The sequence below is a fragment of the Colletotrichum higginsianum genome, chromosome 3 (genome assembly GCF_001672515.1).
Source record: "Colletotrichum higginsianum IMI 349063 chromosome 3, whole genome shotgun sequence".
Lineage (NCBI taxonomy): Eukaryota > Fungi > Ascomycota > Sordariomycetes > Glomerellales > Glomerellaceae > Colletotrichum > Colletotrichum higginsianum.
Window position 1 is genome coordinate 561,292 of NC_030956.1, and position 26,060 is coordinate 587,351.

The 26,060-nt window shown below is 54.6% G+C and overlaps 8 protein-coding genes across 8 annotated transcripts; 5 read left to right on the plus strand and 3 right to left on the minus strand.

Moving 5' to 3' along the window:
• Window positions 1-1,024: 1,024 nt before the first annotated feature.
• On the minus strand, window positions 1,025-3,064 carry CH63R_03718 (Heterokaryon incompatibility protein; the record flags this gene model as incomplete). The annotated part of the gene is made up of 1 exon (XM_018298693.1): window positions 1,025-3,064. One exon carries the CDS (start codon window positions 3,062-3,064, stop codon window positions 1,025-1,027), a length of 2,040 nt encoding a protein of 679 aa, XP_018159939.1.
• Window positions 3,065-3,094: 30 nt separating this feature from the next.
• Window positions 3,095-5,481, plus strand: CH63R_03719 (Kynurenine 3-monooxygenase; the record flags this gene model as incomplete). The annotated part of the gene is made up of 2 exons (XM_018298694.1): window positions 3,095-3,229; window positions 4,237-5,481. The coding sequence occupies 2 exons, from the start codon at window positions 3,095-3,097 to the stop codon at window positions 5,479-5,481; spliced, it is 1,380 nt and encodes a 459-aa protein (XP_018159940.1).
• Window positions 5,482-6,635: 1,154 nt separating this feature from the next.
• On the minus strand, window positions 6,636-7,910 carry CH63R_03720 (calcineurin-like phosphoesterase; the record flags this gene model as incomplete). The annotated part of the gene is made up of 1 exon (XM_018298695.1): window positions 6,636-7,910. One exon carries the CDS (start codon window positions 7,908-7,910, stop codon window positions 6,636-6,638), a length of 1,275 nt encoding a protein of 424 aa, XP_018159941.1.
• Window positions 7,911-11,332: 3,422 nt separating this feature from the next.
• On the plus strand, window positions 11,333-11,872 carry CH63R_03721 (uncharacterized protein; the record flags this gene model as incomplete). Its single annotated transcript, XM_018298696.1, has 2 exons — window positions 11,333-11,430; window positions 11,485-11,872. The coding sequence occupies 2 exons, from the start codon at window positions 11,333-11,335 to the stop codon at window positions 11,870-11,872; spliced, it is 486 nt and encodes a 161-aa protein (XP_018159942.1).
• A 1,866-nt stretch (window positions 11,873-13,738) lies between these two features.
• On the plus strand, window positions 13,739-13,930 carry CH63R_03722 (Transmembrane efflux protein; the record flags this gene model as incomplete). Its single annotated transcript, XM_018298697.1, has 1 exon — window positions 13,739-13,930. The coding sequence occupies one exon, from the start codon at window positions 13,739-13,741 to the stop codon at window positions 13,928-13,930; it is 192 nt and encodes a 63-aa protein (XP_018159943.1).
• A 55-nt stretch (window positions 13,931-13,985) lies between these two features.
• On the plus strand, window positions 13,986-15,959 carry CH63R_03723 (Trichothecene efflux pump; the record flags this gene model as incomplete). Its single annotated transcript, XM_018298698.1, has 3 exons — window positions 13,986-14,380; window positions 14,541-14,579; window positions 14,609-15,959. 3 exons carry the CDS (start codon window positions 13,986-13,988, stop codon window positions 15,957-15,959), a joined length of 1,785 nt encoding a protein of 594 aa, XP_018159944.1.
• A 597-nt stretch (window positions 15,960-16,556) lies between these two features.
• On the minus strand, window positions 16,557-17,718 carry CH63R_03724 (transmembrane alpha-helix domain-containing protein; the record flags this gene model as incomplete). Its single annotated transcript, XM_018298699.1, has 2 exons — window positions 16,557-17,135; window positions 17,194-17,718. 2 exons carry the CDS (start codon window positions 17,716-17,718, stop codon window positions 16,557-16,559), a joined length of 1,104 nt encoding a protein of 367 aa, XP_018159945.1.
• A 6,148-nt stretch (window positions 17,719-23,866) lies between these two features.
• CH63R_03725 (Six-hairpin glycosidase) lies at window positions 23,867-25,894 on the plus strand (the record flags this gene model as incomplete). Its single annotated transcript, XM_018298700.1, has 1 exon — window positions 23,867-25,894. The coding sequence occupies one exon, from the start codon at window positions 23,867-23,869 to the stop codon at window positions 25,892-25,894; it is 2,028 nt and encodes a 675-aa protein (XP_018159946.1).
• Window positions 25,895-26,060: the final 166 nt, after the last annotated feature.

The window sequence follows — 26,060 nt, forward strand, 5'->3', positions numbered from 1 at the left end:
TGTCCTGGGACCCGCACTGTCTGCCTGTGGCTGGGAAAGAACGTCTCGAGGGGAAAGAGGGATCGGGGGGATCGGGGAAATCGGGGAGGCACGAACCGGGAACGGGGGCTACAACATCGTACAACTGTCCACTTCAACGTTGACTTTACATCGTACCGCGATTTCAGTTTCGGGGCCAACGGGGCACCGCGACGTTGGTGCTTTTTAGGCCATTCCCGACAAGACGAATCGGTTGTACCCAGCTGCTCTCCTCACAACCCGTGTCCGACAACCGCCAATCGCTCGCTTCCAACTACACACACATCCTCTGCAAACCAGAGAAACAATACGACTACCTCGTTCGGGCTTACAGGCTCGGCACTTGCCGTCGCCCTAGGATTCGTCCTCTTCATTTTGGCCTCGATTCAGCCAGCACAGGGCGAAGCATACCGTAATTGTCTAGCCATCCCAGGGACACTTTCGATGCTCAAGACGCCCAGTTCCAGCCCGCTCTTGTCTTCTTTCGCGCTCCAATCGGTTTCGTCGAACCCTCTCACACATTGTCCTCGTTGCGATCCCCACGCCGGCTCCACGTCAGACTACAGAGAGTCATGCCCCAAGACCGGTGGCATTCGGGTTCCGGGGTTTCTAGACACAAGCACCTACGATGTACACCCTAACAGGTGCCGTTGATTACACACTCTTGGCCAGTGGGAGTGCTTACGGCGACACGTAACATACCCTCTTCGATGGTTGAAATCCAGACCAATCATGATGGGTCAGCATGCCTCACTCGCCGCCTACGACAAACTGCTGCTTCATAGTAGCTACCTGGTGACAAACCCGGTGGTCTGCGCGGGGCCCTCGGCTGCTTAGAGCAGCACCAAAATCATGGGCTTGGCCCGTATAGATATGCTCCCCCTCCCATTCGGCTCCGACCTCCGCTGCATCCGCGATCCGAACCCCCCACGGTGATCCTGTCGCTTTAATAACTATTTGCCAGATAGCCGACGATGGGCCCTGAGAATCAGATAACAACCACTTCCTACAGTCTATCAACGTTTTCGACACCCTCTCCCTGCATGATTCCATGCACGTAGCATTCCCCGACAAGCCTTCGTCTATTAGTGCCGGCAGTTCTCATGAGAAATGGCACGTGGCACCCATCAAGAACAAGCACGTCATCCCCCGTCTTTCCGTTCTCTGGGAACAATCCTAGATACCCCCTGCTTGTGATACCCAGACGGCGGTTCGTCACAGCCCGGGCCATCGCCGTCTCAGTCTCCTGAAATGTCTTACCCGGGGTGCGTGATGCCAGGTTCCCCAGCTCGAGTCTCCCCTTCCCCACAGGCCGTCGCTGTCGCACTGAATACGTCTGGCCGGGAAGTGACGGCGACAGGCCCGTCGTGGCGTCCATGAGAAGGCTGATGATCTCTTCAAACGAGGACGGTGCCTTGGCCATGCCTGACTCGTCTTTACCGGCCACAAGAGCGTTCCAGAAAGCCGAGAAGACGGTATCCTGTCCAGGATAGTCTTGGAGTTGGCGGACAAAACCGAACAGCCCCAACAGCGCCTTGTTGTTAACGGCCGGATTCGTATAAGTCAGGTGGCAGGCGTCAAACGGGTCACTCATCCTGACCACGGTGTCAACCGAGATACCTCGCACGCGCAATTCGCCAGGTCTCTGGCTATCCACGACCACATCAGTCTTGCCTATGGCCGTCTTGAATCGCCCGCTGGCTTGGTAAACGGCTCTCGTAGTAGTCGGGTATCCCAGCGACGCTGTCCGGCGGGCCTTTCTCCAATCCGGCACCCAAGAAGGCAGGTCTGGGGACTCATGGTCGACGGATGTGAACACCACTGCTAGCCTCCATCCCGTCGGATCACCGGACAGATGATGAGCGGTCAGATTGCGATAGAGCTCAACGTCGGAGAAGGTGTCGGCGTAGCTTGCCTTCACCGCAGACCGGTCAGAATCTTGACACACTCCTAGAAGGCCGTATACCTTGTCCCGAGAGTCGTAGCACTGGGCCTCTCGCGATTCAACCAAGAGGTCGAAAAGCATGACGCTGACGCTGTCGAAGCTCATTTTTAGAGTGCCAAGATGCCACGCCGATTGGCAAACATCCCTGCTCTCGGCCATCCGCGCGTCGTTGGAGCCGAACTTCTGGGTCAACCATCGGGATATCCCGCAGGTCGAGAGGTGCAAGCACGCCCAAGAAAGCACGTCCCATGTGGTAATATCACTGCCGCACACAACCCAAGCATCTTTGGAGAGAATCACCTCCTGGATGATCCAGAGCCGCGTGAACCAAGGCCTTGAAAAAAGGTCCCACAGCGCCTTCCAGACCTCTGCGTCAGGACTCGGAAGACAGAGCCGCTCGAACTCCTTGGGGTCGACGTCTCTCTCTGTGAACTGCAAGAGCTTTCTGACGTCTTCCAGAAGCATTATGGCCGAAGCAGAGTCACTGGTCGACTCCCCGAGCCAGATGGCAGTGTTCGTGGCGTTTTGATAGATCCTGGTCATCAGGGGAATCTGCTGCTCCTTCTCCCTGTGGTCTTCTTGGTTGATGCAGATCTGGTCAATCCACATGACGACTGGTTTATCTTTTCTCCGAAAAGCTCGCAGTGCTGCTTCGAGGGACGTGGTGATGGCCTTGCGGTGGCCGTCGCAGAGAATTGCGCCCTCGAACACAGGCGGGCCCCAGGTGTAGCTGAGTGCTGTATACGAGACGGGAGTGCCGAGGTTATCCTGGTCCACGGAAACCGCGAACCTGCCTGTCAGCTCGAGCGAACAGTGATGCAGGCTACCTTGCAGCTTGTCGCCATCCATTCCCGGCTTGATCTCGAGTACGCGAATATCATAAGGGTCGGCCATGGGCTTGTACGGGCTCGACGCGTCAGGCACACTTCCTGCGACAGCCGGCGTCTTGGTTGAAGCCCAGGTGCGCGCGCGATCAACGTCTGCCTCGCTGCAGGCATGCTCCCCGGCGGACGCAAGTTTGAACTGCTTGTCTACATCGTATGCTCGCCAGTATTCAGAAGAGATGGAGTTTCCGAAGAACCGGATGTTTTCGTCTGCCATGGCGAGTTCCGAGAGCCGAGGGTGGCAGTGATGCCGGATGAAAGTTGGTGGGCCGGCCTCAGAACGTCAGCATGGTGGATGGATGAAGTTGGACTAACGAAACCAATCGCTTCCGGACGAGTAGCGTCAGATGATCTCAAAAACCACGAGCCCGTGAACAAGGGCGTAAGCCGGGCTGCGACGGAACGGAAGAACCATAGATGAACCAGGTTGCAGTGCAGGTTTGTGTGAGAACCCGAGAATCGCTGACCCACCAGCATTCTTATCATTGCGAGAGCAGCTGCAGCTTGCGAAGCGAAGGATTCATAGTCCACTTTCAATGTTGCTTCACTACACTTGGCTCAACATTCTCATTCCGAATCGACACATTTCACTGCTGGTGACTAGTCAAGTAGAGTCTCTTCGGAACGCTCAATGCACCCTGCGCCGCCTATGAGGCTTACCTTTCTGAGACGACCAACCACCTGCTTCATCTTTAGGGCCCACTCAGACCACACACCCGACTTCAGAGAGTCGGTCATTTTCGACACAAGCAAAGTCAAGGATCTGTTTCTTGGATCATGGTACGAGAAGCAATGGGGGCTCGATGGCGAAGGCGGGGCAAAATATGCCGTGGCATGCACTGAAACGTGCGCTCATCATAGGCCGGAGTTTTCTAGAAGGTGCAAAAGTCCGGTCACTTTCACGGCTCTGCTGAGCAAATGATTCTCAGCTCAGGGATAGCCCTCGAAAGGTTTCCCCAAAGACAGAGTTGAGGCTACATTGGATGATCACAAAAATTTGTAAGCAATAAGGATGCCTTTTGTTGATGTCTTACATACATGCGCGGGGAATTCCTGTTGTGGCCGGGAGGCCGGTCATTGGCAAGGACGCGTCGTCACAGCGGCTGTCACCGCTCCAGCATCGCCGGCTTCAATCTTACCTGGTGTGGCACCCATCTCCGACGGAGTTGTCGCCAAAAGACCGGTTACGGCTCTCGTCAACACAACTCTACGATGACGACCGACAACAAGATTGATAAAGAGAGATCATCGCCTTCCTTCGCATTTGACCGACCTGGCAACCCAAACTTCCAATCACGCTCATCGTCATGGCAAAATCAATGAAAACCATCCAAAAGGCAAGTAGCATCCCGTGGCCTCGGAATCGAACCCATCTAATACCGGTCTTAGGTCATCATCATCGGAGGCGGCCCGGCCGGGCTGCTGGCAGCGCTTCAACTCCACAAGAGCAACGGGCTGTCGCCTGTGGTCTACGAAATCCGACAAAAGCCAACCACACTCGGCGGGGCCGTAGGGATCCCGTCTAACGGCCTCCGTCTCCTGCATCGTCTTGGCCTGTACGACGAAGTCGCGGCCAAGGGTGCTCTGACGCCAAAGCTTGTCCTGCACGCCCTCAAGGGCTGTGTCATGGGCGAGATGGACCTCTCGTCGTGGAGCAAGCAGCAGACCGGATTCGGGTACATGCGGATCCAGCGAACCGACCTGATGGACATCTTGATCGGCGCCGCGAAGCAGGCGGACATCCAAGTCCGCTATGCGAAAGTCTTGCAAAGGATCGAGGAAAACGACGACAAGGTCACTGTTCACTTTGCGGATGGGACGGTGGACACGGCCGACTTCCTCCTCGGCTGCGACGGAATCCACTCTGCCGTTCGGAGGCTGTACGTCGATCCGAAATGCAAACCCGAGTACACGGGCTTCTCCAACATGTTCTCCCTCGTCCCGACGGAGAACCTCACACCCGCCGCGTCGTCGGTCCGGACTCTGAGCGCAACGCTCACCGCCAACGGTCTCTTCGCGCTCACCCCCACTACACCGAACTGCGACCTCTTGTACTGGTTCTTCTCGCGCGAGATTCCCCTCCCGGCCATTGGCGACGTGCGTGATGGATGGGAGGAGCGCGGCAAGAACGAGTCAGACAACTTCAAGTCTACCCTCCTCGACCTTTTGGGGCACGAGAGGTCGGAATGGACCGATATGGTGCGAGAGGTCCTGCACAACACCAAGTCGGTCCAGTTCTATCCGATCTACAAGATCCCCAGGGGCCGGCCGTGGTCGCGAGGCCGTTGCCTAGTCATCGGCGACGCCGCGCACGCGATGCCGCCGCACGCGAGCCAGGGGGTCTCGATGGCGCTCGAGGACGTCTTCCTGCTCTCGAAGCTTCTGAGGAGCGACGTGCCCAGCATCGCGGACGGCCTGCTGGCGTACGAGGCGAAGCGGAAACAGAGGACGGAGCAGATGCTCGACGCGGCGGAGCGCAACGGGTCGGTGCGCAAGCAGACGGCCCCCTGGCGCCTCCGGGCGAGCGAGCTGGCGATCTCGGGGGGGCTGTGGGTGTACAAGATGGCGGGCCTGGAGAAGTTGGGGCTGGGGCAGAAGCCTCTGGCCTACGACATCGAGGAAGAAGAGTTTTGATCTTGCGTGGCGCTGAGAAAAATTAGCATCCCTGTTCTGTTCGACTGCGTGTCTTGCCCTGTGATGGAATCTAGGTTATTGAAAAGTTGAATATTTAATCCGCTATATACAGAATTGCTTGAGATCAGTAAGCAGCAGAACCACGTAATGTGAATTAAGGCACCGAACCTATTACAAGTGGACAAAAAAATGCCTACTGGGAGAAGAGGCCCTGGGGAGACTTTGCAGCTTGGGGGTCAGTTCTCTGATCTTGCGGCGGTTGGATGCTTCGGTGGTCTACGGCGCCGTCTAACGGAGCTTTAGGCTTCCATATGAAGCCATATCAAGCCATAGAACATGAGGCAGAGGGATGGGTTTGTGTAGGCATAATTCCTACACAGGTGTTGGCTTGCTGATGGCTTCATCTTTTTTATTTGGGGGGGGGCTCGTCAGTGCCGGTATGAAAAGCGCGTGCATAGTGTCCGAGCAGGAAAGAGAGCTTTGGGGGCCATCGAAAAGATCATGATGAAGGGTCGGCCGTAGGGTACTTATTGACAAAAGTCTTCAACAGTCCTCAACAACGGCCCCAGTATTCGACAGGATGGCTTGAGGCAATAGCCGGGGCCAGATCCAGCGCTGAGGCGGCGGCGGTGAGTTCGTGGTGTCCCCCGCGTTCCAGCAATGCCTTTCTCTTTTTTCTTTTTCGAAGCCCGGCCGCCCAGCGGTACCTGCGTCGGCAGCAGGTTTCTGGTGGTTGGGGCATGTACCTATCGGTGGTGTCCGTTACTGCCCCACTCCGGTGCCCCGAACTGAAGGTACTTCCCGTCCGATGTTTCAAGCCCCACCCGGCGAACAGCGGCCGGCCCCACAGCAGAGCAGGTGCCATCACGCCCTTGTAGTCGACGGACGGCGTATATGGTCCAGGGGTTAATGCGCCGGGGGTTCAATACAGTCGTAGTCTCATCTCAGAAACCGGAGGTTCGATCCTTGCCTTGCCCCTCGTGTTTTGTGTCGAGACAGGACTCGGAGATCGTGCTGCCCTGTCAATCTAGATCAGCGGAGGGCATCTGAGTAAAACATCACGTAAACTTTCGAAATGGCTAGGATAGCTGCATCTTATCTTATTTATTTGATATATCGTTTTACCTCTGTACCGCGAGTATATTTAGTCCTGATTAAACACCAGGATAGTGGCGTTGCTTCTTCTTGCCCGTGTTGCCTCCCACACGCGCCGCAAACGTCGGACCCCTTGGCGGGCCCTGAAGTATGGATGCACTTGCTGATCTCGCGGTAGCTTCCTGTTCGACCTTTGTAATAAATGACAGGGGAAGAGATGTTTCCTTCGTGATTTCAACGCTGGTGGCCAGGTAAATCTCCTTGAACATCTCCCACAGCCTCACCTCGGTCGTGTTCGCCTCATGATAAGCCGGTCGGGGATAGTAGGGATCGTTGTCCCAGAACCCTCTGACCGCCTTGTCAACACCTTCTTCGTCCATCGTGATGCTGCCCACTTGGTTGAAATCGAGAAGCCAGACCTGAACCGCCCGCTGCAGGCACTCGGGGTTGGTGTTGTTGTCGTCGCCGGGCTCTCGGTTCCAGGTGGTCCTCATCTCTCCTGATGTCTCATCATCACCTCCGACCGAGGCACAGCGGACCCTCAACTTGGGCGACGAGCCGAGGACGAATTCGACATCGAAGGCGTCGCACCGGACCCTCCAGTGCATGACGGCAAGCGCCTCGGCCATGGGCGCCACAAACTGCATGGGGTCGACCCCCAGATCCTCCATCTTGTCCAGCGTGAACTCAAAGTTGCGCAGACGAAACTCGGCGCTCCGCAGCGAGAAGTCGAAATTGTGCACGGATAACTCGCTCCCGATGCCGCTGTACGCCCGGCGACGGCCGAGGTAGAGACGCAGGAGGCAGTTCCTGTTTTCCGGGCTCGCGCGCGCGGCCGCCTTCTGGTCTCCGGGGCAAAACACGTCGACGAGCGCGTCGCGAACCGTCTGGGGCAGCGCCGGGATCCTCTCGGAGACGAGGAGCGCCTTCATGTTTTTGAGGAGGGTCGGGTCGTCCGGCAGCTCCCCGGCGTCTCTGTGTCGGGAGTACCACGTGCCGACGTTCTCCGGGGTCATGAAGTATGCCGGCTGGGGGATGCAGACTTGCACCCCCATGCCGAGGCCGGCGGCGTAGATGCGTTGGTGAGCGGTGTAGTCGGTCCACAGTTCGGGGTGCTTGTTCCACCCCTTTGCCTGCTTGATGACCTGTCCTGTACTTGCGAAGTCGTACATTATGGCGCAGAACCCTTCGCCGATGTGTTCGAGATGGCGGTCTTGACGCTCGGCTTTCTGCTCTTGCTGGATCGTCGTAGTTGTGGTCGGCGTCAGGAGTGTGTTACGGGACAGGTAGCGAAGCAACATCTCGGTCGGGCTTAGATCATTGCTGAAGTCCATGGTGTAGGGATTTCTGTCTTTGGAACAGGAGCTGTCTTGATTTTCCATGATTTAAAGATGTGACTCGAGATGATCAGGGAAAAATCAATATTTGGAGGTTGACGTTCTTGCTGTGCCGTCCCCTTCTTTCGAGAGGAAGGTGTCTCGTTGCCTGTTTAATACGTGTCTACAGCCACTAACGGAGATATCCCAGCGTGGCCTCTCACAGCTTTAGGCTTGTCAGATATGGTTGTAGACGGCAACAGAGGCGCATTAATTGGTTTTTTTTTGGGGGGGGGGGGTTTTTTTTTTTTTTTTACTTCTGAGGAACCTTGGTAGATGCGAGGTGTTATTCCTCCGGAGCTGACAGGCCGTGTTTGTTACGCGACATTATCCACATCTCCGGACCGGTATCGTTGTCGAAGCGGCCAAAAAGCCGTCGTCCCCGGCGCGGGGTTCCCGAGAGCTTTGCTCAAACTAAAACATCATCACTGGAGCCTGCTACCTCGACAACTTTGCACGTAAGCTCGGCCTGTGGCTCATGATTTGAGCGGTTCATTTCATGCACACATTTTCTAGGCTCATATGAAGAAGTCAAAGGGGCGGCCACTTGGACCACTCTGCGGAGGATGAGATGGACAGATGCTACGAAAGGTAGCGAACGGGCAGAGGTTTGATTGTGAGATCCCTGGATACGGCATTGATCGGATCTTGGCCTGTCTCCTTCTTCGGTCCTACGAACTCAATCGTCATAAACGTATTCAAACTGAAGAATATCAAGGTGGACCCTGGGCGGCAGAAAAAGGGACCGGGCCAGAACATTCACACACTCATGGACATTAGGGACGATGGCGACGCCCGCACTACTCGTCACGTCAGCTGGGGTCCACTACCTGCGCGCAAGACCAAACAACGAACAACTACGAGTTTGAAAGTCTTGCAGCAGTTGCCGTTCAAGAATGGATCAAAAAGGTTTGTCATACAGGCCGTGATCAAGGCTTCCAGCAGCAATAGTCCTAATTAGTCACCGAAATAGGACACTACATGATGTAATATAGTCAAAAGGAACGATCATTGTCAGCAAAGGTTGAAAAAGTTGAACAGAGCAGATGCCAAAATACCCCAAGACTGCATTTTGATTAAAGTTTCCTTGACCGCATGTTATTCCACGTTTTTGCCTTGGGTTTTGGTCGTTCTGAAGCCGGTGTGATCACTGCGCGGTACTCGCTGGCATTGGTCTTTTCTAGGCGGTTCGAGGACTCAAGAAACCGGCCACTCTGCCGTCAATGCTGCTACATAAGGTTCAGGTGCTGGATGTAATTGTAGAAAAGGCTCGATTCCCATGAGATCACGGACCAGGACTCGAAGAAAGCGTGGTGAATAATACCTGTCATTGCAAGAGACGCACCATAGCAGCGGGGAGTTACCCGGGACGTGACAGATGCATGAATGCCGAATGTAGGTTATTGCAACGACTTTGCTGATTTCCAAGGCCGAATTAGGGCTCTCTTCCAAAGCTTGTCTGCTCAGGCACGTCCCTGAGATGTCCACTTGATCTGCAGACACGTACATCCACTTGCGTCGACGGGTGGGAGGCGCAATGCGGGCAGCGGAACGGTCTGCAGCCGACTTTCGAGAACTCAATAGAATTGGATGACAGACAATCACAATGGCGCATGACCGTTGAACCGGGGAGAAATGTTTCTTGGTTGATGTTGTATGTGAAAAGAGGTCCCGGTGTCCTTCCTCTATCACCACGCGGCAAGCGACTCGTTCGTGTTCTCGGGCCGAACCGTGCAGATTGACCAAACCCTAATTCAACCGGCCCTCCGGGGATGAATTACAAATGTGCCCAGTGCTATGCACGAATGGCAGGCCTTGGAAGCTGATTTGTTGATGCCAAGTTCGTCTGATGCGAAGAAGAATAGGTGCATTCGGCCCCTCCGAGCGTCCACGATACCACCGCCCCTGCCACTCGGCTCCCTGCCGACAGTACACGAGTCGAGGGGATTTGTTTGTACTTGGGCTACAACTCGTTCTGCATTGCTGTCAAAGTTCGAGGGACAATGAGTGGGATCAACACCTGAATCGCAGCGCTACAAACTCGGTCCGTTGACGGCTGGCATGGAAGTCCGGTTTAAGGCTTGATGAATGATTGTGATGATAAGATTTCAATTTCTGCTTAATGCTTTGGGAGGTGGTGAGGCCCCATCATATTTCGGTTGGAAAAGCAATAAAGCACCGCGATCAACTGTCCCACCAGCGACGAGTTCCAGTGCTGACGGCGCCCATCGCTCGCCGAACACGTTCAGCTGAGTTGAAGGGACCATCCCCATGTCCATTGCTTCATGATGAGTATGCTGTTCCCGACTGAAAGCGTAGAAACCTACGCTCAGGTCCGGAGTTCACGGCTGGTCCCCGACCGCTATGCTCAAAAGGCGGCTTTACCTGAGGCTCAAGTCAACTCACGATGCTACCGGCGAACCCGAACAAACATTTTGCTGTGGTCAGAGCTTCTAAAGTTTAATACGATTGCCCCGACCTCGACGTCAACGGGCTGGTTACCGATACGATGCGACTGTGATGCATAGCCCTGTCATACAGCCAGCCGGTGGGAGCGCCTGTGCGTGTCTCGGGAGACTTGTGCAAGGCGGAAAGAACATGCGTCGAATGCTGCATGGAAGCTCATCTAGTTGCGGCTCGAATGCCTCCCCACGACGTCACCAACGCTCTAGATCGGGACAGCAAACTGATCGCCGATACAGGTCTCCGTACGATGTGCTCATACGCCTCGCGCAATTTCGTGTTCGCCGACTGAAATCTTCCGATATCATCGGACCAGGGAGGTTTTTTTTTGCACATTACGTGGTGTTCACTAACTTTGATAGATAACCGACAATGCTATTCGACAGTGAGACTGGACGAACGGCCTTCACCCATGGGCATGTCCGTACAACGAATCAAGGTCCCAGCGTCATCGCCCTCACGCCGAATGAGTGTGACGGTCCGCTTTGGGCCAGTTACGTACACTGAACCTCGAAAAGAGTTTCCTGACTGAGCAACGTACACATGGTAGAGCCGGGCTCAGGAGTTTGGAGCATTGTCAAATTGCGAGCCGTCAGACGAAAACTCCGTGGGCTGATGCTCTTGTGCTTCTTGATCGAGGCGAGCGAGCTGTGGCCCGGAACCCCGATAGACTTTCAGGAGCCTTCTTGGGACCACGGATTGAACGTCATCACCGTTGACAGAATTTCTGAGGCCATTACGCTAAGGCGTCAGAGACGTTGAATGATTTATACTCATAATCGTTCCCTATAAGATGCCGCAGAGAATCCACTCCAAGCCGTTTTATTTCTCTCCACCATCACTCCTCTCACTTCTATTCTCCACAAGTCTTCTCATAATCCATTTTCCTACATCTTGAGCACTACAAAGTCCTCAAAATGAGGTTCCTCCACACAGTTCTTACGCTGTCGGCCCTGGCGGTCAGCATCGATGCTCTCCCATTCTCAGTTACCAAGAACGAGGATGGCCAGGTCCAGTGAGTACCAGCTTCTGCCATATAGAGAGATGAGTGATACTAACAGACCATCAGCGACATGTCGATCCACGATACCAGTATCGTTGCGCGTCAGGCACAGCCGCCGCCATCGGCATTAGTCCCCGAGCCCGCCGCCGAGGCCGATATGGACGAGTTCGAAGAGGATGACGTCGACGATGTCGCTGACGACGGCGAAGTGGACGCCCAAGGCAAGAAGAAGAAGAAGAAGAAGAAGGGCAAGAAAGGCAAGAAGGGCAAGAAGAAGGGCAAGAAGCCCCTTGACGCGCAACCCGACGCCGACGCCCAGCCGGCCCCGGCTGGTGGGGCCGTCCCCGCCGCCGGAGCAGCACCCGCACCGGGGGCACCTGCCGCTGCCGCGCCGCCTCCTGCCGGAGCGGCCCCTGCTGCTCCTCGCTCCGTAGCCAGGGTCTTCAAGGCTTGATTTGGTATTCTTTTCAGCTCGCGCTTTGAGTTTGCAGGAGTAGGGAGATCAGGAGCTTGGTTCAAAAGATTGGGGCAGGAACAAATGGTTGCTGGTTTCAAGCATTGGTGTTCTCGACGGGTTTCTTGGGTTGGTGTCTTTCTTCATGTATCATTCTCTGCTTGTAACACTAGCGGCATCTAATATTGTATAAAGTCTTTGCATCGCTCCTTGATCCATCACTGCTCTTGTTGACAAGTGAGTAGCACGGGGTGAAGGTAGGATCAGCTATTGTTCAATCAAATTTGATAGGCTAAAAAGTTTGCTTCTCGAAACATGCGTCAGCTGCTCTTTTCTTCCTCTCTCAATATCATTTGATGAAAAGTAGTAGAATTTGGTGATATTGGCCTACAACCCGGACCTTAAAGGCGGTTGATGACATTTGAGTCTCTTAGTCTTTTATGCACGTGGTCGTCCAGCACATTTTTGACCCGTTTTAACATCGTTTCTCATGCGCGTACATTTATAAGTTATTGATAGTGCCTCAAATTGCAAGGTAATGATACGCCATACGGCAATTTTCTCTCTCTTGGGAGATTCTTCGTGGAGACTTCCTAATGAAGACTCGGTCAAGCGTGCCTCTGTGTTAGAACAGCGTACATACTGGCTTTTTGTTATCTATGTCTAATAAATTGCTGCCGGTTTGATCCCGCTAGTTTCTGGGCTACTCGCCTCCATGCCTAAACATCCTCGCCTTTGACACTTCAACATCCCGAACACACCATGACGCATGAGGTACACCATTTTGCAACTATGTTGGAAACACATCACAACAACAGCTCGGACATGAAGGCACAAATGATTGTTGAAATCTACGCTCGAGCGACTGACACATGCTTGAATTCTGAGAAGCATGGGGCCACTCAACCGGTAGCTCAGGCCAGGGTGCTGGTTATCGAAGCTGTCGGCTCGGTATAGGTGACCACTTCTCTAGTCATTGCCTGCGTGATGATCTGGGTCATTTACTTGGTCATGGTCCTTGTGTAAGGCGCTCTGGCACCTCTAACGCCGTTCGTCACCTCTGCGTTTCAGCAGCACTCTCTCACGCCGGCCGTCGACGTCTCTCGTCACAGTACTGAGAAGAAACTTCAACAGATCATTCCAGCTCTCCAGTACGAGCATAATTCAACATACAGGGAGGTGACACTGAAATGCTACCACCAACCACTTCGAACTGTTACCCGGAAGAGACGGGATGGCACGGTGGCGTCCGTCCATCTTACATCCTCATGGAGTCATGTTAATAAAAAGGGACCACTGTCGCGGCAGCATCAGCCAATGACACCGTCGTCGTCAACGAGCTACGCGATCCCAATCCGGCCGGACCAAGAACTCAAAAGAAGACATACAGCCCACAGGTACGATGTATAATACTGGCAAGCGCCAAAGCGGTTGCCGTCCGCGACAAGAAACCTTATCCGAAGAAGGTTTTCATGTAACGGTCGGGGTTTTGCAGCAGTCGTACATCTGCCGGTCCCCTCCTCTTCGACGACGACGTCGTAGCGCTAGTCGATGGCAGCTTGATCCCCGCGGGGTTTGCGTCAGGAAGAGGGAACCAACTCCCGGTGTGCGGCCCTCCTCGTCAACCCCCCCGGTCAAGCAGCACAGCTTTCTCGAGTGCTGCTTACTGCTCTCGCCATCAAGCTTTGGATAGCGTTCCCCCGCTCGGATCGTCTGCGTCCCAAGTTGGAACCGTGTATTTGTATATCAGTCCAGCCCGTGCCATTCGAGATGAACACGCGAGTCGTGCCACGTTTCTAACAGCTCATTGATGAACAGAGAGCCTGCCAAGTGCCCAACGAGTCTTTGGCTGCACAAACATTCAACATGTCCCACAACGAATCTTCCAGCATGGGGAGCGACCGCGAGATGAAGATCCGGATGGCCCAGGAGGCGCGGGCCGTCATCGAGTTCGAGGAGGATCCCCACCGCGCCGCGCTGGAGGACAACCCGACCGAGGCGCGGGTCGGCATCAAAACCTGGGTTGCGATCTTTGTACGATCTCCAAAGCGTGTTTGAACGTTGTTTGTCGGAGAACAAAAGCCATGCTAACCATACGCGAGCGACCAAGTCCATGGCTCTCTCTTTCGGTCCGCCGGTTGGACTCGCGTTCCTCGCCGTCGCCTCCATCATCGTCCAGATCACCGCAGAGCTCGGCGGACAAGACCAGCTCGCCTGGGTCGTGGGATCGTGGTCCCTCTCGACGGCCTGCTCCTTCTCTCTGGCGGGACCCCTCAGCGACGTCTTCGGGAGGAGGATATTGGTCCTGGGCGGCCAGGGTGCCGTTGCTGTCGGCTGCATCGCCGCGACCGCCGCGCAGAACATCTCGACCCTCATCGCCGCCGAGACGGTCATTGGTCTCGGGACCGGCTTCGTCTTCGTCTCCTACGCGGGCGTGCCTGAGATGCTCCCCAACAAGTGGCGGTCTCTTGGTCTGGGCATACTGGAATCCGGCATCGCCGTCCCCTGGTAAGCCTGGACATCATCTGATTCCTTTCCTTGGTATCGCGTATCCCTCGTAGGCTTGTCCCGTGGTGTGTTCGAGCGTCTGTCTGGCTCCTCTGGCCGAGAAACTCTGTTCCCTTTTCCCCCCAAATTCTCGGCACGCAGATTTGGGTGCCGAGCCCAGGCAACGTGCCGACCACACCTCCTCCACGATCTTGGAGACGTGAACCCCGCATGGCATGATGCATGCAGGATTATCAGACTGGGCGTGTTCATCTGCCGAAAGGGAGCCAAGGTGGCTAACTTTGGAATCACCCACAGGGGCATCCTCTCCGTACTGCTCGGCAACGCCCTCTACAAGTACGCCTCGTGGAGGTGGATATTCGGCATTGGCATCATCATCGAGCTCATCGCCCTGCTCGGCACTTGGTTCTCCTACCATCCGACCCCGCGGCCGCGGGGTGACTTCGACAAGACCCGCACGCAGCAACTCCAGGACGTCGACTGGGTCGGCCTGGCCCTCTTCACATCCGGGCTGGCGGTGGCCCTCATCGGCCTGACATGGGGCGGCACCCCGGCCTACCCGTGGGACAGCGCCGGAGCCATCGCGCCCATCGTCGTCGGCCTCGTGGTCTTGGCCCTGGGCTTCGCCTACGACTTCAAGGTCGCCGCGCGCCCCATGTTCCCGCTCAAGCTCTTCGTCATGTTCCGGCGCTACTCCGTCCTGCTGGTTGTCCTCTTCGTCTCGGGCATGAACTTCCACGCCATGTCGGCCCTGCTCCCCCAGGGCTTCTTGTACATGTTCACCACCGACGGCATCCAGATCGGGACCCTCTCTCTGCCCAACACGCTCATGATTGGCTTCACAGGCGTGCTCGCGCCTCTCATTGCGCACAAGGTGGGCCACATCAAGTGGCAGCTCGTCATTGGCATGGCCTTCCAGGCCGTCTTCATCGGCGCCAGCGCGGGAACTGTGTATCCCAACCACAAGTTCGCCTACGCCTTTGTGCCTGCTATCGGTGTGCCCATGTTTGTCTGGGTCACGATCCTGTCGTACGCGATTGCCAGTCTCCACGTTCCTCATTCGAATCTCGGAGTGGCAATGGGTCTGTTGGGCACCTTCAGATCAGGAGGCGGCGCCGTTGGCAACGCCCTCTTCAACACAATCTTCCAAGAGAAGTTCCGTGAGTTCGCCGGCGAGGAAGTCACAAACGCCGCTGTCAGTAATGGGCTGAACCCTGCGGACCTGGGCCTCATCATCCCGGCAGCGATCCAGTACAACATGGGCAACCCCCGAGCACTATTGAACGTCCCCGGCATCACACCCGAGATTCAGGAGGCTCTCAGGGTGGCTGTACGGGCCGGAGCCGGGCACGCCTTCAAGATTGTGTTTTATGTTACCATCCCGTTCAGCGTTGTCGCGCTGCTGTGCTCTCTTTTCGTTGAGGATCCGACGGCTTACATGACGAACCACATCCAATCTGCCATGGACCATGATCAGGCAGCGCCGAGGCGTGGCAAGCGTGCAACGTCCCTTGAAGAGGGCCAGGCCATTGAGTTTGAGACCAGAACGGTCCAGGTGGAACCCGCGGGAAAGAACTAATGGAGATAATCGCAGGCTCGACTACATGACGGGCCAAGTGGTTACAGAGCTGAGAGGTCATTTCTCTGCCGGAGGGACTTCATGTTTAGACTTGGGACAAACAATCCTAGAAGTCGATAACTTGTACTTGGCTGGATTCTAATCTGATGTTTCTTCTTTTTTTTTTTTTTTTTTTGCAATCATAGGACTGGATCCGCTCAATGCGGTCAATGGAACTTTGCGTCTTTCTCACACGGGGGAAGAACTAATACGAGAGTAATTATCATCTGGCATAAGCTACACATATACATGCTATCAACAGACCCTCGTAAAGGCATCAACTGAAATCTGTCACATCACGCCAGATGATAGAGTAAGGCTAGAATGGAATTTGAAAGGTATCTTATGCGGGACAGTTCGGGGTCCCAAGTCATTATCTACATGCCCAGCGAATCCAACACCAGGCTGCCAAGTTTACCAATACACCATAAATTTTTCCGACTTGCTGGCTTTGAATAGTATTTAAGTGGAAACGAATTTTCATACGTCAACGTCCCCTTCTCCGACTTCTATTTCAGGTCCCTTTCGGACAAGATCCTGGGTTTCGCAACGCCAGCTTCACCGCCTCGTCTGACTGTCTGACAGATCATGTTGCGTAGGCGTGTGAGCATGACCCCCCGTGCCGGAATCTAGCTCATATCTGGTCTCGGTCGGGGCTTCGTATATCGGGTTCGTGTTGGCCTCGGCGCTATGTGAGTGCGGTTGCATATGGCCCAGGACCTTGGCCTCGTGCGCGTAGTAGCCGTGGGCCGGCGACGGAGAGCCAGCGACGGTAGAGGCGTTGGCAGTCCCGGGGCTCGACTTTCCGATAGTGCTGCCGTTGTGGCCCATCTCGTGGTGATGGTTCCCGGGTGCTGCTGCTGCCGCCGCCGCGTCTCTTGAAGCTCTTCTGCGACGCCACCAGAAGAAGAAGGCGGCGCCTAGGATAGCGATGGCCCCGAGGGAGACGCCCACGCCGATTCCGGCCGCGGCGCCGGTTGAGAGCCCTCCGGATGGTGAGGAACCGGGGCTCGAGGTCCCGGTAGTAGAGCCACCGGAAGACGTCGCCGTCGCTGCTCCTGCGTCCGTTCCTGTTGCCGTTGCGGTTGCAGACAATGATCCCGATGCCGATGATGTTGCCGTGCTTACAGGAGTGGTCTGTGGATTGTCAGCGCCTTGTTCACTCCATACCACATTTTCCAGAAGTCCCACTCACGCCCGCCGAGTAGATGGTGGAGTACGCTCCATCATTGACGGCCTTTGAACTCGTCATGATCCAGTGCTGGGCAGGCTGGCGCGCGGACACGCCGTCGGTGCCCTCGATCTCGCTCGACATGAACAGGTTGTTCCCCGGGTGGACGTCGAGGACGTATCCCGTGCCGTTGGCGACGTTGGTGAACTTGAGCGTGCCCTTCTCGCTCTCCCATTCGGTGATGTCCCATTGCTGGCTCTCGTCCGATTCCGTCTTCCTCATGCAACCCCTCGTCCTGCTGGGGTGGACCTCGGCCAGGTTCCAGCACACGGAAAGCTGCTGGCCCACGCCGGCCGCATTCAGTCTCACGAGATACCGACCATCCCTGTTGCCCACCGGTTGGAACTGCCACAGCGCGTCCGTTTTACCGAACACCCTGAGCCCGTTGGCCGTATCTTGAAGGCTCGTCGTGAGAGGGTCGGAGACGTTGGCGACACGGCCCTCGGAGATGGCGTACCACGCGTTGGAGTCCAGCGTCACAGCGGACATCTTGAGCGATTCGTTTCGACACACCTGTGGCTAGGCTTCGTCGTTCGGTGAGAAATATGGTCGATGATGCTACAGACCGTCCTGGTCAAGTCGGAGGTGAGGAGGACTAGAGGCCGCAGAAGTGTCGACAAGAAGGCGCCGTCAACGACATAAGAACCGAGATAGCGGCCAAAACAACAAACGAACAAAAAGGAGGGCAGACGGCATTCAAAAAGGCAGGAACCAAAAGAGGCTTGCAGGGAGCGTCAAGTAAGGTGCCGGCTACCAACGCCAAAAGACATAGCGGCGGCAACAGGGAGGCGAGATTGATACCACACCATATGGCATGGACTGGGGGAGCGGGACGGGGAGGGCGGCGGATGGGCTTGGACTGGCTCGTTGAGATTCCGCCCCCCTGCCGCCCCCCCGAGTTACTCGTGAAGGATCATCGCTAGGTGAAGTGGCTTTACAGCGGTTGAACCGTCTCCTACTGGTCGACAACTGGCTGGGTACGACATTGCCGGTGCAGGTGTGAATCCGATCAGGCAGAGACCGGCGTACACAAGCACACCAAGCTCACCAAAAAAGCGTCGTCGAGCCAGTGAGAATGGGATGGGATCATGGGGAATAAGACTGCCACGCCCTTTTAGCCTTTAGGCTGCAACGTTCTCTGGTCCATGTACTCCGTTTCCCGAAATCCTTCAGACCCGCAAGGAGCAGCTTTCCCTTGGCAACAGGTCAAAAGGAGCAAAGATTGACGCAAGTTGTCGTGATAGCCGCGGGGTTCCACGGGGATACATACTATCGTAATGGTTTAGGCGTTCGGCTCGGGTCGAAAGAAAGACTCGTTCCCAAGAGCCAGCCAGGCGTCGAGCATTTCCCATGGCGAGCGTTCGAGAAGCCGAGAACAAATAAAAACATGGGAAAACAAGACGACGTTATTGATCGCCATTCGAAGGTTAAGATACGGGAGTCCGAGCACAAGCAATGCTGGGCGCAATTACAAAATGCTAAGCGCTAGCAGCTCAGCCCTGTCTATTTGGGGGCGCAAATAGTCCTTCAACTTCCACCCAAACCCGAAAGGGAGGGGGGCAACCCCAGCTCGCTCGTCATCCTTCGCTTCACTTTTCGTCTCGATTGGGCAAGATTCGCGTCGACCGCTCAAGCCTGGCTGCTGATCAACCTACTGAGTTGGAGCAGTCCGATGGGCTTTCTTAAGGAAGATGGCAAGACAGACAAGGTAGGTTTTGATATCTCGGGTCTACCCATTGAGGTACACACACACACTCTCTCTCTCTCTCGGGTCAGTACGTCCATAGATCGAGTCAACATCCGTCCAGTCCTCAGGGGCCTACGGGATACGGGGAAGCGTGGTTGTTGGATGTTTTCGCGAGTAAAATAACGTCGGGCACCCACTTATGGGCACCCCCCACATTTGGGCACCCCAAAAATGAAGCCATCTCCATCATAACCATCGACTTCAATTAATTATTGCACTCTTCTAGATGCCACCACAATACAGCTTTCAGCTTCACTAGGTAAATCAGACTCGCTGGACTCATCCGTGATATCCTCTTTTTCGCCAGCCTCAATTTGAGCCTTCTGGATGTCCTTGATATTAGCGAACTTGGTGTTTGGGTCGATCTGGACTGTCCTTCTTTTCCTTGCTGCATTATTGGTGACTTGGGCCTGCAGGAGCTCCAGCTTATGCTGGGCAGTTGCCAGCTCATAGGCCTGCTCGCTGAAGCCTTTTTTCACCTTCATGAAAAGGAGGCGTTGAGTATGGACATCATTGTCCAGCTCTGTGAATAGCTTCAGTTGCCCAGCCAGGTCCTTCATCTTCCTTGGCGTCGACCATACTACTGCAGATGACGCAGATGCCCATTCTTTATCTCCCTGGCCTCCAGACTGCCCTTTGCTGGCCTGATCTGATGCCCTTGGTGTTGATGGGAGCAGCAACTTGCTCATAAGGGGCTTTGCTATAGAAACAGGCCATAGGCCAGTCCATTTCCATCCACTTCTGATGTTCTGCATCGTCAGGCCTGCCAGACGAGCCTTTTGATAACATCCAAGGAAGCTTCTCTTGCCTATAACAGTAGAGTCATTCCAGTGACTGAGATATCCAAGCTCCTTCCTATAGGCCACCTTCACAGGGCTGAAGACTGACTGGTCTAGTGGCTGGAGGACATGGGAGGTATGTGGTGGAAGGAATAGGAGGTAGACGTTATTAATATAACATATCCACATAAATTCCGTCGTTGTGTGACTCCCATGGCCATCAACAATCAATAGTCTAGCCTCATCCTTGCCCTCCTTGCCCTGGGAGGCAGTCTGAGGGACAGTCTGAGGGAGGAAGACCTTCTGCAGCCATTCAACTGCAGTGTCGTCTGTAGTCCATCCATTCTCTGTTGCAGTAAATTGCCATCCTTCATAAGGGCCAAGATCTAGAGGAAACCACTGCTGCTGGACTGTCTTGCCCTTATATATAATGAGGGGATCAAGGGCATGGCCCAGGGCAGAGATGCATTCGATAACAGATACCCATGCCCTTGACCCAGGCTGTTTCTTGCGGACAGACTTCGTCTCAGACATGCCCAGCACCAGCCCATTAGATCCCTGGCCCTCAAGGATACCAGTCTCATCCATGTTGTATCTATTGGCTGGTTTGATGCTGATGATCTCTGGTATGGCAAGGAGTTTGAACCAGTCCCTGATGACCTCAGTAGATGCCCCATTAACACGTCTAGAATCGATAGGGCGACTTCTCTGAACCTTGACTGAAGGATTTCTCCTCATGAAGGCAGAAACCCAGCCCTTTCCTATGGGCTCTGTGTCTCCCATAGCATGGAGGATCCTTTCTGCGAATAGCTTCACTTGCAGATGGGTTGGGGCAACTCCAAGGGCATGTTGAATGCGAATCCATTCAGCCAGCTTATGCTCCTGATCAGGGGAAAGCCTCTGAAGGTCAGAAAACGCAGCTTTTCTGGCCTGCTTGCCATTAAGTCGATGCTGAAGGGTTGATCTTGGAATGCCATACACAATGCCTGCCCTCTTTATGGCCATGCCGTTGCTGATGGCTTCAATCGCTTGCTGGACCTCATCTTCAGTGTATTGGACCATAAGGTATAGAAGAAGGTATTCCCAAAAAATGAAGTTGTTTGGATAAGTATTGTAATTGTTGTGATGGTTGGAGGTGGGAGGAATGAGGAGGCTGGTCATGGTGTTGAGGCATTTTTGGGGTGCCCAAATGTGGGGGGTGCCCATAAGTGGGTGCCCGACGTTACATAGTGACTTATGCTTTTTTTCTTCTTCTTTGTTTCTACGCTCGTCAAACTGTCGGACGACAGGCATCCCTGAACAGCCCTGCTGCCGATCTAGACGGTAATCTCCCAAAATCCTGCCAGTATCGAAGTCGTTCATCGCTCTAATCAGTTACCCTTAGCTTCTGAGAAGCTGACCTTGCCCCCTCGCGGTCAAAAGCCACAAGCTGCCCACGATCCGACAGTCAGCCGAATTTTTGTTTCAGTGTTTGTGCTCGTCAGCATGTCTTCCACCAATCGCCACCTTCACACGAGTTCGTGGGAATATGTTTCTTTTGACTGGTTCGGTGACCCTCGCCACCTTGCTAGCCCAGAGGTCAAGTTACTTCGGAATTGATGAAATAAAACCAACGTTGGAGATGTCAGCGCCCTTGGGAATATTCCACGATTGGCCAGCTCGGACATCATCCAATTTCCAGACTTCAGGTCAGCGAGCGAAGTCGGTTCTAAATCGGAATACTGGCAAAGTGACTGAAAATCCTTGCGTCTTACCTTCATGTCGAGTCCTATTCATTGTCGCCTCAAATAAGTGAAAAAGTGTGTAGACCACTGCTAGGGTCTGAAAAACGTTGCGATTTAACGATTCGGAACAAAACTCATGCTATCACATAACCACTAGTCCTCGAGCTGCTTCATCCAGCTGACATCACTTAATCAATGCTCGGGGGCAGGACAAAAGGGAAAGTTTGACTATGGGGGACTATCCTCCTGCGTGTTCTATCACCCGTCCCAGCGTTTACTACATAAAGGGAGCATGCCATGTAGATTACACCAAACTAATAACTAACCTATCCCCACTCTGCATGATGCTTGACCTTAGGGCAGCGGGTGATCCGGCTGCACTTGAGCGGCACAGTGGCGGTAGTTCCTTGCGACCAAAATCAATACCGTTTCACTGTTTCCATTATCGAATTTCTTCCTAAGCTACCATTAGAGCCTTCTGGGGCCATCGTCTCCCACCTGCCCAAATGCCACCTCAAGAATCTGCGGTTAGCTTCTTCCATATGACTTTCCAACATCGTCAGCCCTCACCTCCGCTTCGAACGTGTTTGCATATTGGCCAACCTCCGCAATATCGAAGCCCTAAGGGACGTTTCAAATCATAATACGATCCGCCAGCACGTTCGTGAAACTGTGACGCATGCTTATAGTGCTCTTGGAGGAAGATCAAAATACATCAGTGGATACGCTGAGGACTTCAACTTCGAGGACACGCCTGTGGCTGTTGGAGTTCCTCCCTGGTTCGCTAAGACGTCTCAAGAGAACATAGAGCGCTCGCGCAGATGGCGAGGAAGTGGTGTCCAAACACTACCCCAACACCCGCAGCTCAATGTGTCCCGTTCTTCCCTCGGCATCCAACGCTCATGATCCGAGCATTCCCGTATGGTTTCAATTACCCACTTCCTCGCATTCAACCTACACCGTCACTTGGAGCTAGAATACCACGTGAGAGCTGGGTGGATGAAGGTATTGAGAAATTTTGTCGCAGCTTCGTACCATCACTCGTCTTGTCGCCCAGCAAGACCACACAAGGGCCCCAGAGTTGGTCATTGATGGCAATTAGACCAATTTGATATTCACGTGTGGACTCTTTTATTAGGTACGAAGAGTACACAACCTTGTTATGCCGGTCCAGAGACCTGGTTTCTCGACACTCAAGCTTAGCCTTAAGATGGGTGGGTATGCATGGCGAAGAGAACTATGCCGCTTTCCGCAACGGCCGCTTGAAGCAGGCTCCACCAACTTGGAGTCATTCTCTCTGGAGACTGGTGAAATCACAAACATTGGCTTTTCGCAATCCTCGAGGCATCCATGTAGATGAAGAGTTTCAGGAGTTCATTTGTGGCGCCAGCGACAACAATCCGTATCCAGATGATCCAGCAGCGCGTACGGTTTTGGAAGGCGTGGGCAAGGTGGAGGACATTTTCGAGCCCAGATTCGAACGAACTTTTGTCTCTCTATATGAGTTGATGATATTAGGTGTTGGGAAGGAGTGCGGTATATAGTCAGCGTGAGTCGTCATGGTTGATACACAGAATTCAACAATGCATCTTTTAGTCGCAAAAGCGAATACAACTACAACTGTCCACCTATCTGATCTGATTATGATATATATACTACGAAGCTCATGCTATTCACCTAGAAGAGGATGGATAGTCTGATGATACGTTCTTACTTATCTCTTGTACCGTTACCGAAGCTCAGTGTCGACCTAGCAGACATTGGCTTTCATTAGAATCAGATGACTTCCAAGCCAAACCCTACAAAGCCGGTTTACAGCCCTGTATCTCTCTTGGATGCTCACCTTGTCTTGTTTCCTTGGCACTCACTTTGTTGCCATCAGCCTGCCATCCCACCGGAAAGATGAGGACGGGCCTGAGTCGCCAGCGTGCCATTCGCGCGGCAATCTACCGAGATGCGGAGATTTCACCCCGCAGCCACCCCAGACCCTCCCCCCGCCGTCGTCATCGTCCTCGGTTCTGCCCGCTTGGGGTCGTGGCTGTTCTGGAGTACTCCAGGGGAAGCGGCTTGTTTCGATTGGCACGCGTGTAATGATGTTCACGGTAATATGCAAATACCATGCGGGTTACGTTAAGCGCGACCCCGTTAGACACGGTTATACGATACGAAGCCAAGACGCCGACATCTCATCTCATGAGACCTTGAAGCGACCCAGTCTCATGCAGCATCCAGGAACGCGCCGATATCACCAAGAAGTCGTCATTGCTGTCTCTGACTCCTATATAACCATGGGATTGTTTACCTCCCAGGATGACGCCTTCGATAGGATTCGACCGCCTTAAGCCATCGTTCCCTGGTCTTCTCCTCTCCAGTCCTGCTCTGACAACATGAGACTCTCCGCAACTTTGGCGATAGCCCCTTTGGGTGCCCGCCTGGCTCAGGCCGCCTTGGACCTTGATGCCATCACGGAAAAGTACTTTAGCAACGACGCGCCCTGGTACAAGAACCGCGTCCCCCTTTTCGAGTCCAGCGACACCCAGATCACCGACGTATACTACTACCGCTGGAACCTCTTCCGCACACACCAGCGTGATATCGGCTCGAAGTACGGCTTCATTTCCACCGAGTTCATTGACAACGTAGGCTGGCAGACCCAGCCGTGGGCCTCCAACAACTGCGCCGCCATCTTCCATCTCTCCGAGGGTCGGTGGTGCCGGGACCCGCGCTTCAAGCGAGACTATGCGGCGTTCATGTACAGTTCAGACAGCAACCCTCGGCAGTTCTCCGAGAGCATGGCCGACGGAGTCTGGAGGAACTACCTCGTCGATGGTGACCCCGAGCTGGCTTTTTCTCTCTTGGACGACATGCAGAGAGTATACAACTTGTGGGTCGGAGACCACTTCGACGAGTCCAAGGGCCTCTTCTGGGTTGAGCCCATTGCCGATGCCACAGAGTACACTATCTCCAGCATCGATGCTTCTGGCGGCTACGATGGCTTCTTCGGAGGCAACGCTTTCCGCCCCACAATCAACACCTATCAATACGCCAATGCCCGTGCCATCGCCAAGATCGCTTCCCTAAAGGGCGGCCTTGACAGTGTTGTCGAGGAGTACAACAGCCGCGCCGAGGCGCTCAAGGAGACGTTGCAGAGAGATTTGTGGAACTCCACCTTCGAGCACTTCGTCGACCGCTACTTTGTCGACAACGAGAACGTCACCTACTGGGACTTCATCAGAGGGCGTGAGCTTGCCGGTCTCGTCCCCTGGGCCCACGACCTCCCTGATGACGATGCCAAGTTCGGCGAAGCTTGGAAACACGCCCTCAATTCCGACGAGCTTGGCGGCCCTTTTGGCCTCCGCACCGTCGAGCCCTCGTACGAGCACTACATGCGCGTCTGGCGGTACGAAGGCACCCAGACCGAATGCCACTGGAACGGCCCCTCTTGGCCTTACCAGACGACGCAGGTGTTGACCTCGCTCGCCAACGTGCTTGACCACTACCCGAACTCCTCCTCTCTCGTTACCGTCGGCGACTACACCAGGCTTCTCCGGCAATACGCCCAGCAACACTACAACAAGCACTATGGCAACATTCTCGACATCGAGGAGAACTACGACCCGGACACAGGCGAGCCAATTGTCGGCCTCGGCCGCTCGCACCACTACTTCCACTCCGGCTACGTCGATCTCATCTTGTCCGGCTTCGTCGGCGTGCGTCCGCGTGAGGATGACGTTCTCGAAGTCAACCCCCTGGCCGATCCCGCCGCAATCTCTTACTTCCGTGCCGAGCGCATCTTGTACCACGGCCGCGAGGTCGCCGTGCAGTGGGACGCCACTGGCGAGCATTATGGGGTGGCTGGTCTGCGTATCGAGGTCGACGGTAAGGTCGTTGCCTCTTCGGACAAGCTGGAACGACTCACTGCCGAAGTCACCCGCGCACCCGTCTCGGTCGTCCGTCCCTTGGCCCAGTCCATCCAGCTCCAGGCCACCGAGCCCCTGCCCATCATAAATGCCTCCGTCCCCAACTACAACGTCGACCGTCTCCACGACGTATTCGACGGACGAGTCTGGTTCTGGACCCAGGACACCATCGCCAACGGCTTTGATACCCCGGAGAACAGCAACGCCGAGGAGTGGGTCAGCATCGAGTTCGGTTCGGCCGTCGATGCTGCGCGTGCTGAGGTCGCCTTCTTCGCGAACGAGGAGAGAGGGTTTGATGTGCCCGCCAGCTATAAGCTGCAGGTTCTGAGCGGGGAATGGACCGATGTACCGGATGCAACCTATGACAAGCCCCTGGCGAACGGCATCACCAATTTCAAGTGGACTGCTGTCTCCACGGAATCCCTCCGCATCTTAGTCACACCACAAGAAGGGAAACGCGTCCGTCTGGTGGAGTTGAAGGTCTTCACGGAATAGGGAGGCCGTTACGAAAGCATGTGTTACACAAGAAGTTAGGAGATAGACATAACAGCCAAGTCGCAATATCAACTCAACAAAAAGTTACAATTATAACTTTAGCACATAAAACCGCTGGAACTTGAGGGGATCACTTGAGTTCATTGCACTAAAAGACTATTCGAGC